We start from the raw sequence: 12,860 nt of genomic DNA on the forward strand, positions 1-12,860 counted from the left end.
GAAAATAAATGTGTCGAAAGAATCCAATAGGGGCAACATTATTAATCGTTTTTTCTCCTTTAGAGGGGTTTGCGCAAACTTTTCACAATTACCCCTGCCTGAGACACATGGTACAGCCACCTGTGTTTATATTTACATGTTATGTGCTCCATTGTGATTTAACTTGGTTGTCGGCACCTGAAGAATAGAATGATTTGTAAAACAAGGAAAGATAGAGAATAAGTAAGTGATTTTATTATAATATGATATAACAAAACATGTAAAATGTACATAAACAAAAACAATGCTTTATTTTATAATATTTATTATTTACAGTGAGCTCTTGCCATAATTTTAGTATTGAAAACCCTACAGCAAATAATCATTTGATCTCATGATTATATGTAATGGAAAAAGAGAGATTTAAAAAATCTGATTTAGGAAAATCATCCCCTTTGTCCTGTGTGGTCCTGTTTGATATATTTGACTAATGTTCATTCATAAATAAGATCATTTGAGGTGACACGTGAATAAATTGTTCTTGGCAATATGTATCCATTGAACTTAAAAAATGACTCAGTAAGAAAGCAGACGGCTTAAAGGCAAGTATGACTGGCTTTTAAACACACAAGATACCTTTTTTCTTTTCTTTTCACACTTTCTTGTGATTATTTGTTGGTGGTGATTAAGACAGGCAGAATGTCCTGACTCACTCTTCATCTTTGTCACACCTTTCATGACATTTCTATTTTAATACAGGCAGAGAAAGGTCTGTCTGGAGGCCCAATAGGAAGGTTATGTTATGCTTCCCCTGGTCGCCTGCCAGCAGAGCACACCAACAAAAACCCTCCTTCATTTAAGCCTTAATAGAGCTTAGGCTTAATAGTGTGTCTACACTGTAACAGAAAAAGGTTTTCCCCCACTGCCCACCCAAACCCCTTCAATCCATACAAAACAGTACATCAATAACAACAGATATGGCACTGATTACGTCATGCATAGAAGAGAGCTGGGATGGGGTGGTTTGCAAAACCACTTGCAGATGTTCAGTAAATGTAGACAGACTACATGAAATTTTCCAATTGTGTGTATTAAAGGGTATCAGCTCAGCCATCAGCTGATGTATTCTGGCACTGAGATTTGCCAAGGTTTGCTTAGGATGACTTTTTGTCATGACCAAACTAACGCTGTGATTGATTAGTCAATTCAAATGGATTTTCTTTTATACTAGGGTGATCATTAGGAATAATTCCACTAATTATTTTAAACAACTGATTATTATTTTGAGACAGATCACAAAAACTGCAATGGAAAATGAGCCTACTTGAAGCACCTTTGTGGATTTTCTTGTCCACATTTTGGTGGAATATGTGAAATATGGTGTTTGTTAAAAGACAGGAATAATGCTCAACATTTCACAGAGAAACTGGTGTTTCACCCTACTTGTACACCCTAGTTGTAGTTTTTTTTTTTATGGCAGTAAATTATTTATTTATACTGATTGTTAGTCTGGTGCAGTACTACCCTGTAAGAAGTCTGCCATCCAGTGGTTGGACAGTAAACGGGACTTAATTCCAGTACTTCCATTAGTTTACATCATACCCAGGAGGTGGCAGTATATTATGTCCTTGTGTAGTAATGAAATGCAAAAAGATACATTGTGAGGATTTTATGCATAACAACTGAATAAAAATAAACAAACAGACAAAATGGAAGTGGGAAAAAGAGCAAAAATATGTTTACAATCACATCTTATTATAGCCTTCTTAAATAGTTAAACTCAATAAAGATGTGTGAGTGAAAGGAAAATGAAATGGTTTAATATTTAACTATCAACACAACATTAACATCATTGCATTCTTCATTTAGAGAGAACATTTACATAGCTTTTTGCCTTTGAATAAGTCAGCAGAGCAACAAGTTTGCCCTGAAAGTTTCAGAGTTGACACATCTAAAATCATTCAGTGCCACGAAACACCCTTACAACTGAAGTCACATAAACCAAATATATATCATAAGAATATTATTGTGGATAATACAAGTACATGTGCCATATAATGTTCATAACACCCACGTCATCATGCTCATATGCTTGATCCTCATCTTAAAACATATTTTTGAAAGAATGTAGTATACAGCTTCACTGATCATAGCAAGTGCATTAAATGCATTTCGTCAGAATAGTAAATAATATCGTTACTATCACTCACATGGCTTTCCAAGTTTAGTGAACTTGTGGACCTCACTCTCATTTTCCGTTCACTCAGGTAAGGGATTTAAATGCACATCGAGAGCACTAGAAAATAAATCTAAACTTGCTTAAGAATATAGAGAAATTACAGTTATTAATCTTTTCTGCCCCAGCCTTACCCCTGAATTACAATCCAAGCATAACCATCCATTACTAGCATCTCTGATACCCTATTTTATTATTGGGCTTTGGAGACCCACAATAGATTTTCCTTATTGCTGTTGGCGACTTAAGTATAAATTACAACCACTTCCAAACACACTTGTTACTTCAAAACAGCTCACAAGGAAATAGTGAACATTTTATTCTATTCTATTAGTCTGAAAGGTTTACTTACTAGATACTTTAGAAAGTAAACTTTTAACATACAAAGTATGAAAAGAACAAATAAAGTAAAATGTCTAAACCGTTTATATAAGCAATAAGAATGTAACACTTCCAGCTTCCAGGTATGATCAAATTAACTAGATAAAAAAAACAAGCTGTGTGACAATTTTATACTAACCCCTGTGGGTATGTGGCAGTTTTAAATTAATGAAAAGCAAACAATGCCAATTTTTAAAGAAAATCACCATAAGTTATAGAGTGAGCGCCATCTCCTTTGTGACAAAGAGGCTGTTCTTTTCTTTTATTCATTCTGTACATTTGCATCTAATACTTCCATTAAAATTTCTAAAAATGCAGGACCTTTCATATTATTTAATATCCTAATTGGTGGTTTTACTTAAAAGATCTGGATACCTCTACCTCTGATATTTTATCCAGCACTTTGTTGTTGGCGCTGATTTGGACTTCTTTGCCAGAAGGTGACCAGATATGGAGGACATTTAAGAACTGTGTCCCCCAGAGCATCTTCCTGGGTAGCAACCTGGATGCAGAGCGATGTCCCAGTGTTCTGTGTGCTGAAATGCCGTGTGACGTCGTAACGAAGGCCGCAGCTCTCTGCGATTGTTGTAGGGCTGTTATGTGCATGTAGTGTAGTGGCAGCTGGAGCAGTGGCTTTGACCTCCAGTTGCTCATGTCCCACAGCAGATATATCCACAGGCAATACCGCGTAGGCATGCAAAAAGCTCTCACCAATGTTGCACTTGAGGTCAGTAGGCCAACAGTATTCCCCGAGGTCTCCTAGGAAAGGAAACTAGTTTGTGAAGGCCTATACACATGCGCAATATAAAACAGGTCAGTCAGGTGGAGATAGATGCAGCAGAACCACTTTAACTAGCGATGATGTCTCTCAGGAATTATTTTCAGAACACAGCCTGAGATTTGATTTTGCAACAAACACCCCCCCACACCTCCGACCCAGAGTTGATGGTGTCATGTTGTGTCTCCTTACCTTCAGTTGAGTCTGACAGCCGAATGTTATGATTGTCCTGAAGCTGCAATTTTTTGATGTATGTCATCCCAGTACACTCCATTAAACAGTCACTTGGTTGTATCACCCTCCTGGGAAGCGGGTTGATCAGTGTTTCTTTTTCTGAACATTCAATTGCGCCGACAGCCAGCAGAAGTGGCCACAGTATGCCAAAAGACAACCATATGCCGATATGTCCTGGCATTCTGTCCAGCATTAATCAAAAACCGAGGCAGCTGCCAATGTTGAGCTAGACCTGAAACTTCACAAACTTTAAACTTAGAACTATATGTGAGGATTTCACTGCAGCCAGGAAAGGATTGCATGTACAGCAGCTAAAAAAAACATTAGAGGCTCCTCAGAAGTACGCAACATGTTGCTCTCCCTCACACCAACACCTAGTTTTATACAGTACAGTGCCAACTTTTCCTCATCATCTACTTTTTCCCTCCCACTTGAATTAACAGCAAGTCTGTGGCTGGCAGTAAGCCACGAGGGGCTGGTATAAGGAAAGTTTTATTTAAAAATGTCAGTTGAGAGAATAATATAAAGAATACTGTAACGTGGGTTGTATTCAGTGGTTGAGAGGACCACTCAGCCCACGACAACACTGGTACTGGGAATTCCACAGTGCTTGTCCTTTAATAAACACACTCTTCACTAACCTTACAAGGCCTAGTTGAACGGCTGCTGTCTTATCATGAAGCAAGCAGTGTTCATACAACTCGTAACGTTACTTTGAGTTAAGGAGGTAAAGATATGAAGTCCATCTGAGTTCATGTGCCAGCACGCTTCTCACACACTCTACAGGGGGCAGTGGCGCATACTTGTGACATCACTAAACATGAACTTAGGTGGTCTTAAAGAGACACCACACAATTGTGACTGTTACAATGCATTGTTGTGATATGTTATACTTCTGTTTCTTGTGTTTTATTGTGAAGCATTTTATTTAATTTGTGAATTATACTTACACAATAGCAACTGAGAAGTATTAAAAAAATTAGCTGATTTCAATCTTTTATTGGAATAAGCAAGAATTTATTGAATGGTACAAGTGATTAAGATGGGAAAACAGTGTCTTGAGCACAATAAAAAAAAAAAGGTTTATCTAAATATGTTAAATTGCTTTATTGTATAACACTGTAAGCAGTAGTACACTTGTGAAACATTACTTAAAACATGGTGGTAATTTTGTAAAATAAGCCAGAGTATACAACAAAATAAAATTACAACCAAGAGCTGTCACCAGTCTTAATCAAAAAAGCATACATTTGAAAACAAACAAACAAAAAAACCAAGAATTCTTTAGTATAAATGTATATAAAAGCAGTCAGATAATGTAATGTAAATTACGCCACAAACACATAAAACTGAAGCAGCCAATCTCAAAAATAAGAATCTGAATTTTGAATATCTAACTGTTGCAATTGGCAGAATTTATATACATATGACAAATCAGAATCAAAATTAAATGTGGACAGAAGATTGTTTGTTCTCCTCTGTTAAAGCATGTCAGTCATATCACCAGTAAATAGTTTAATTATGAACTTTTACAGTTGCAGTTTTTGGGTTTGCGGGCCAACATTGTTTTTCTTTTTTCTCAGTTGACACATGAAAATATAGAGTATAACCAATGGAAAGTCATGCCTATGCCCCAGAGAAATTAATAGATTGCTAAATTTATCTTGTGAGCATGAAACATAATCTGTGAAGATTACATATCAGAGACGATCTGCTTTAAGAGTAGAGCCGGATCCTCTTGTGAGAGGGTCTGGCTCAAGTCTTACATTTCTTCAGGGAACATTTCTTCTCAGTAATAGTTAACAGCTATTAATAGTAGCCTGTCCACATGAGATTTATTTAAAGACAGACTGTGAGGATTTACCATACATGTGTTGGCTGGAGCTTTCTTTGGTTCAATGGTTACAGACAAAGACATAAAGATTGTGTAATTACTGTTAAATCAGTTGAACAATAATTGTCCAGCTTTCCAAAACTCCTGTTTTAATACAGCGCAGCTGCAGGAATGGAAAGCCCAGACTTGCTTTGGTTCCTGGAGCCAGTGCTGAATGCACTTTCTATTTTAAAAGGGAAAGACGACCTACAAAAGCAGCGTTTGTATGAGAACAGAATTGTGGATATGATTTTTTGTTCTTTTGATGTGTGTATAAAAGCCAAGCGGTTCATACCACACACTCAAGACAGCCTACTCCTTGCCAGGATCCTCAGAGTTGCCCAGCCCACAGCCACAGCTGCGGGTCAGCTCCATGGAGGAAATGACAATGGTGCTGGATTCCTCCATATAGACAATGGGCACCACTTCATGGGAGATGGGCTGACAGCATGGCACCTGGCCCTGGGAAAAGATAAAGAGAGCAGGAATCAGACACGGTGCATATTTTCATGATTATAGAGTTGACGCTTAAGCATTTTAAAAATTGTATTGTTGTCATATTTCAGTGAAAAACCCCCCCATAAACATTTAGAGTGTGCAGGACTTCACACCAAAGAAAGCAAGGTGTCAAGAAATGATTTACATTTTTATTTTGTTTAAATAGAAATGATTTAAACAAAATAACCAACACTTCAGCTTCTAGTTTTGATTTTTTTTATTTACTGTTCTGTTTCCACAATACTCTCCTGCTGTCACGCTTTTTCTGGTCGATGAACTTTGTGGAATGCCTCGGCTTGTTTTTGGTCAAGTTCATTTATGTTGGCAGGAAGAAGAAGTACACGTGCTTATCTACATGCAGCTGTTTCGCCTCCAGAGCACACCAAGGTAAGATACGTGCTGTTCTTAGGCAGCATAGTAGAAAATAACAAAGTACATCATAAATCTAAGCATTGTGCTGTTCCCACACACTTATGAGAATTTCCTATGCCAGGTTTTGTTTTTTGGGGGACTAAAGCACAACATATAAATATCTATAGATGTAAATGTGAGTCAAAAACATATAAATCAGTGAATTATTCTCTTGTAATAATGTCTTTGTTAACTATACCTGTGTGTTGGCATCCTGGATATTTACTTGGGATGATGGACATTGCACAGTGGTCATGGCAGAGTTGCAGGTTGCGCATTGAACATAGGTAAGACTCAAAGGCTGGATCACCCAGCTGTCCCAGCCCAGATCTGGGAAATTAAACACTTGATTACTGTACTGAAAAATGCTGCATACCAGTATTATTGTTACACATTAATAACAATGTATTGTTACACACCTTTCATAAAGATCTCTGAGGCAATGGAGCAACAGTTCAGGCTCGCACTGTTTTGATTATCAGCTGATGCAGAGTAGCCTGGGACTGCTGGGGCAGGAAGGAGATACAGAGGCACTGTAAGACTTTAGAGTTGACTGCCACTGAGCGCTAGGTTGAGGGTGGAACATTTTTCTGTGTATCTTTTGATTTCACATACTTGCAGTATGCTTGGCTGTGTGAGAAATGATGCTGAAGGTTCGGTTCCACTGCTCTCTGACACTGTCCAGTGCACCGGCAGGTAGCTGCGGCTCAGTCTGCAAGCTCAGAACCCCAAGGAGGTTCTTTTTGATGGACTGCCATGACTCACCTTGGCACCTGAACATCACGTACAATGTTGTGTTGGAAGAAAAATAAAAGAAAGTAATCTTTGTTGTTTTTACAGCATTAAAAGAAAAAGTAGTTGGTTTCTAGATACCCTCAAGTACCCTCGTGGACTAGTGGTTTGCAGATGTTTGGCTGAAGTGAGACAAGTGTGATTGATTTCATTACCGCAGCTTGAACAGAACAGTCTGTTATGTCTCTGTGCAGCTCTCCCTGAAAACCATTTGGGCAACATGACCCTGAATCACACAGTGAATTTACTATTTAACCCATGTGACCTCACCGCACGTGCATCAGCACACAGCTCACTCTGATTTCTGAACAATAGAGAAAGATTTTCTTGAAATGTAAAAAAAAAAACATAATTAAAACATCATGCAAATAGATGGCTGTACTAACAAAAACTACATAGGCACGCAAAATTGTGGTGTGGTTATTCTGATAGATTCTGATTTGGTATTGATACTGACCTGTGACCTAAGACAGCAGCTTCAGGTTCTTTCCTGGATGGATCCAAGACAAATGCCATCATCATGGAAGAGCCCAAAAGCATTGTCATGACAATGAATGCAAAGGCCATGGTGGATGAACACGTAAGATTGGCTGCAGACAAAGGCTGCGGTTGGTTCCGAACGTCTGGTCGGAGGAGGAGATAGGAGCCACAAAACTGGGATGCTGCGCTAGGTATTGTTTGTCAGGGTCTGGGAACCACGGTTTTTATCTGCTTGTACCCCAACGTGGCCTTGAGATAGTTAACACTGTAGACTTTTCCCCTGTTCTGTGTGAAAGAATAAATGAACGAAGATTAATGGGTGGAGAAAGAGAGGTCACAAATGCAGGCAAAAAAAACCAACAACTTAGGAACAAGAGGTACACATACATTGTAAAAAACATGTACTCATGTTATAGTATGCCTGCCTGGGCACAACACTTTGACAAAAGGTTTGAATTTATATTTAAAGTTGGTGTTTCTATTATTATTACTTATGTATTTTTGCTATTTCCATAGGTGAAGGAAAATTATGAACACATCTCGATGTAATGCAGTCCATTAAACATCCTGACAAAATGACCTTATCAGTGAAATACCTAATTTAACAAGAGGCACTCTGAGACTGTCCTTCACCAAGGCAGCTCACTCTGAGGGCGGTATTGCATTTATATAACTACTTAGTTTTCTTTGTTTGTTAAAACATACTTTAAGCAGTTTGCAGTGCAGTGAAACTCCTATAAGGGTTGCGTGACAGATGTTTCATTTGATTATACAAACATTATATCACAATAGGTAATGAATAATAGGCACTGGTTTTTAAAAAACTGGAAAAGAATAACTTGAGATTATTATATAAAAACTACTATATTTCTAAGTAACTAGGCAGTTATTTATCTTTCTCTGTACAACACTTTCATTAAAGACTTAATGCACTTTGCAGTCAACTTGAAAGAAAGGCCGATGTGAAAAGTAAAATTTGAGATCAGGCATCATGATATTTAGATGCAAACTATAATGTGATGTCATATCCTGAATGTTGTAAAGAAGTCGTCATACTTGGAATATCCATATATCATTTCCTATATGTTGTCAGTACAAAAAAAATGAAGTAGAAAACAGTTTTAAATAGCTCTATATTCCATTAATATAACTTTTAAAATGTGACATAATCTTTTAAATTTTAATACTTTCTAAACAATATATTAGGTTATAAAGCTTTAGTAAATTTTTTACCTTGAAGATCGGGATGGCTGTAAGTCAGATTTTAATTAATAGTTAATCAGGGCCCAGTCTGCACCCCTATAAAGTTTTATCACAATTCATTCAAAAGGCATTTTATATTGTAAGGTAAAGAACCTACAATAATAGCGAGAAACCCCCAACAATCAAATGATCCTCTTTGAGCAAGCACTTGGAAACAGTGGGTAGGAAAAACTCCCTTTTAACAGGAAGAAATCTCTGTAAGAACCAGACTCATAGAGGGGTAACGGCAACCAGTCGGGGTGAGGGAAGACAGACAGGACAAAAGAATGTGGAAGAGAGTCAGAGATAAATAGTGACTACTCATTAAATGCAGAATGGTGCGTAAGCACCAAGTTAGTGAAAAGGGTGAGTAAAGAAGAAACACTCAGTGCATGATGGGAAGCCCCCAGCAGGCTAGGCTATTGCAGCATCACTCAGGGAGGATTCAGGGTCACCCCAACTCCAGCTCTACATTTATAAAAAAGGAAAGGTTTAAGCCTAATTATAAAAGTAGAGGTGTCTGTCTTCCGAATACAAACTGAGAACTAGTCCCAAAGCTTGAAAGCTAAAGGCTCTGCTTCCCATTCTGCTTTTAAATATCCTAGGAAACACAGGTACGCCTGCAGTCTGAGTGAAGTGCTCCTTTAGGGTGACATGTATGATCATTATTATTCAGATAAGATGGGGGCTGATGATTTAAGACCTTGTATGTGAGGAGAAGCATTTTAAATTAAATTCTGAATTTAACAGGGAGCCAATGAAGAGAAGCCAATATGGGAGAAATATGCTCTCTATTTCCAGTACAATAATGCAGTTACTGCATCATTTTGAATCAAATGATGGCTTTTCAGGGCGTTTTGAGGACAGCCTGAAAATAATATATTACAAAAGCGGATAATAAAAGTAATAAATGCATGAAGTCGTTTTTAAGCACCATTCAGGATGTTTCCAATTTTAGAGATATTGCACAAATGCAAGAAAGCAGTCCTACATGTTTGTTTAATATGTTCACTGAAGGACATCCTGGTCAAAAATTACTCCATGATTATTCACAGTGTGATTGGAGGCCAAAATAATGACATCCAGAGTAAGTCTCTAGTTGGATGTCATTTTTCTAAGAATTTCAGGGGTGGGTACAATAACCTTTCATTTGAATTTAGAAACTAAAAATAGACGTCATCCCAATCTTTATGTCTTTAAGACATTCCTGCAGTTTAACTGTTGTGTGTGTTTATCTGACTTCACTGATAGATGTAAATTTGCAATGAAACGCTATGCCTTTGAATGATACTTCCTGTGGAAAGCATGTATAAAGTAAAGAAGTTGTGTTCCCAGCACAGAACCCTGTGGAACTCCATAACTAACATTTGTGTGTGAAGAAGATGCCTCATTTACATAAACAAATGGGAGTCTATTTGATAGATATGATTCAAACCACTACTCTGCAGTAACTTTAATTCCCAAGGCATGCTCTAATGTCTGTAATAAAATAGTGTGGTCATCAGTATCAAATGCTGCACTGAAGTCTAGTAGGACAGTACCAGAAATAAGTAATGCCCAAGGCCATAAGATCACTTGTATCCTTTCCTGACACTGTTTCTGTACTGTGATGAGGTTCAAAACCTGACTAAAACTCTTTGAGTAAACCATTTATATCATATATGTGGGGGTTTTTTTTGCACTACACATTTGGGTTTGAACAGTCAAAGATGGCAACGAATGACCCATCAACAGACCCCAGTTTATAATCATGGGAAAAATACAGTTGGTTTCAACAAACAGCAACAAACTAGCATTTATTTCTGCATATGGGTGATTATCAGTTTGTATCACACCTCACATTTTTGGGCATCACATGAAAGGTGAAAATCTCCCCTGATAAACAAAAAAAAAAAAAAACGATATTATTTCTCTGCAGCTGTTTTTCAAGGACAGGATCCTGAGGGAAGAAATGTAATACAAAGCAACAATGATTGCTGCAGGTGATGTTAATATCTGAAAAAAACTTTCACAGTTCTGTGGGTCAGCTAAGGCCACAGACTTGTATGGAATGGCAGCTACAAGTTCTGCGTCCTTAGCTGACCTCCGTCTCTTCAGATTCCTCAACTAACAACTAAATTTGCAGCAGCCAAACTTTCTCATGAGGCCAAATTGGTTCTCTTATCTGCAGCCTGTGGATACCAAACAAGAATTCTTCCACGCTGCCAAAGGAATTCATGCTGCAAGCTGTTGCTTGCAGTACTTTCCTTTGGAGGTGATATAACAAGTCTGTCTTTCACCTTAGATAAAGACCTGCACTAAGTTAAATGACTGTCTGTTCAATATATTTACATGTATGTATGCATGTACATATCTATGTATTATATGGAAAAGAAATATGTGTTTTTACCTCAGTTCACAGTTTTGGAAAATATTATACATTCACTCAGGGTTGTACTACCAGAAAGATACCCCTTCTCTATTCTTCAGTATCTTGTACTATTTCTTTCTTAAATTTAATTTCAAAATAGAATGTCATATTGTGATCAAAATAATGTGATAAGCTTACAAAATATAGTATTTTAATTTGTTGGGGCAAATTGACACAATGTTACCAAAGGTAGAAGTCTGTGAACGTAATTTATTTAAACACTTATTTTTTGAAAAGGTTTAATTATGAACATATTGTAGGTCTACTTTGCTTATGTAAAAGTACAAATACTTCTGTCAGAATGTAACTGCTTCATATTATTACAATAATATTTTAGAAAATTTTAAACCCACATAATTCACATATGGAAAATAGTCTTGTGTAAGATGTTGTATGGGTCTCAACAACACTGCAAAGATCTTAACCTCAGGTCTTAAATTTTCCATGCCTCAGCTTCTCAGGGCTGGAATGCTTTAATTTGTATTTTGTTACCACATGCAAACACACACACACACACACACACACACACACACACACACACACACACACACCCTAAACCCTAAACCAGTAATTAAATATAAACATGTGCAAACAAGTACTTTGTGTGCAGATGAAGCCGATGTAGTGCTTTTTTTTTAAAAGAAAATCTGTAATATGAACAACTTCAGACTGAAAATACACGAGTAGCATTTTTGTATGCTAGTATTTACATTCAGCTTACTTGAATGATTTTAATCCAGTGGTATCTGGCATGGAGATCAGACTCATCAAATGGTCACAGGACACTTTTGAGACATCGTTGTTGCTCTGTGTGGGTGTTGTAACAGTTGCTGTTGTAACGCAATGTACCGCCACATGGCGGCGCATCCAGTCTCGTGACTGGTGTGTCACCCCCTTTTTGTTCTTCTTTGTAACATCTCTCAGTAATGGATTTTTCTGTGTGTTCGCGGACTAGTGTACTCTGTAGTTGCCCTTGTTTTAGCCTTCAACCATTTAGTCAACCATTTCCCCAAAGTGTGAGTAATAAGTCCAGCGCACTGATGGTGGGCGTGTGTGTGTCACTGTGGGATTCTCCAGCTTTAGACAGCTTGCAGCTATGTATGAATGAGAGTCCTTGAGTAGCAGACGTCTCCCACCACTTCCTTGTCGTAGAAAGTCACAGCACCAACAGGTGCTGCTGGCTGGGATCACACAGAGACTCTGTACACGGACAAACGTTTACCGTGATGTCCCAGAAGCAGACATCACAGACAACTTTCTTGAGGACGCTGAAAACAAGCTGAGTTCAATGAACAATTTTCACTGGTGCTTAACAGGGCACGGGAGGTGTGGCACCATTTAACACAGCAAGACGGGGAAACTTCAGTGGTAGCATTTTAATAAAGACAAATATTAGTACAGTAAACTGTATCAAAACGCAACAACATGTGAAATGTATTGCAGATGGCACTTAATAAAGGTGCAACAATGTTAAGCAATCCAATAGTCTTGCTGCCAGTCATATTATGAAGCACCTGAGAGGCATTAATAGTGTTACAAAACTAAA

General features: G+C 37.7%; 2 protein-coding genes across 6 annotated transcripts; both read right to left on the minus strand.

Moving 5' to 3' along the window:
• Window positions 1-212: 212 nt before the first annotated feature.
• On the minus strand, window positions 213-4,375 carry LOC118454054 (uncharacterized). The gene is made up of 2 exons (XM_087843779.1): window positions 3,567-4,375; window positions 213-3,355 (listed from the first exon to the last, which is right to left on the minus strand). The coding sequence occupies exons 1-2, from the start codon at window positions 3,799-3,801 to the stop codon at window positions 2,988-2,990; spliced, it is 603 nt and encodes a 200-aa protein (XP_087699905.1). The 5' UTR covers window positions 3,802-4,375; the 3' UTR covers window positions 213-2,987.
• Window positions 4,376-4,599: 224 nt separating this feature from the next.
• Window positions 4,600-7,873, minus strand: gsdf (gonadal somatic cell derived factor). 5 transcript variants are annotated; one of them, XM_035906973.2, is made up of 5 exons: window positions 7,640-7,873; window positions 7,006-7,163; window positions 6,810-6,893; window positions 6,590-6,720; window positions 4,600-5,937 (listed from the first exon to the last, which is right to left on the minus strand). In XM_035906973.2, exons 1-5 carry the CDS (start codon window positions 7,747-7,749, stop codon window positions 5,794-5,796), a joined length of 627 nt encoding a protein of 208 aa, XP_035762866.2. In that variant the 5' UTR covers window positions 7,750-7,873; the 3' UTR covers window positions 4,600-5,793. The 5 variants fall into 5 exon arrangements, with proteins under 5 accessions (XP_035762866.2, XP_006789155.2, XP_035762865.2 ...); XM_006789092.2 differs by having other exon boundaries at window positions 4,600-5,943; XM_035906972.2 differs by having other exon boundaries at window positions 4,600-5,943; window positions 6,810-6,896.
• Between the last annotated feature and the right edge of the window lie 4,987 nt (window positions 7,874-12,860).

This window comes from Neolamprologus brichardi, chromosome 7 (genome assembly GCF_056152115.1).
Source record: "Neolamprologus brichardi isolate AB-2024 chromosome 7, ASM5615211v1, whole genome shotgun sequence".
Lineage (NCBI taxonomy): Eukaryota > Metazoa > Chordata > Actinopteri > Cichliformes > Cichlidae > Neolamprologus > Neolamprologus brichardi.

What these genes read in the sequence shown, in the direction of transcription:
- LOC118454054 (XM_087843779.1), bottom strand. Translation starts at nt 3,801, where the DNA reads ATGCTGGACAGAATGCCAGGACATATCGGCATATGGTTGTCTTTTGGC. An exon ending in GCTGTCAGACTCAACTGAAG is followed by an intron (nt 3,356 to 3,566) that starts GTAAGGAGACAC and finishes TTCCTTTCCTAG; the next exon opens with GAGACCTCGGGGAATACTGT.
- gsdf (XM_006789090.2), bottom strand. Translation starts at nt 7,749, where the DNA reads ATGGCCTTTGCATTCATTGTCATGACAATGCTTTTGGGCTCTTCCATG. An exon ending in CACAGCCAAGCATACTGCAA is followed by an intron (nt 6,903 to 7,005) that starts GTATGTGAAATC and finishes ATCTCCTTCCTG; the next exon opens with CCCCAGCAGTCCCAGGCTAC. An exon ending in CTCAGAGATCTTTATGAAAG is followed by an intron (nt 6,721 to 6,809) that starts GTGTGTAACAAT and finishes TTAATTTCCCAG; the next exon opens with ATCTGGGCTGGGACAGCTGG.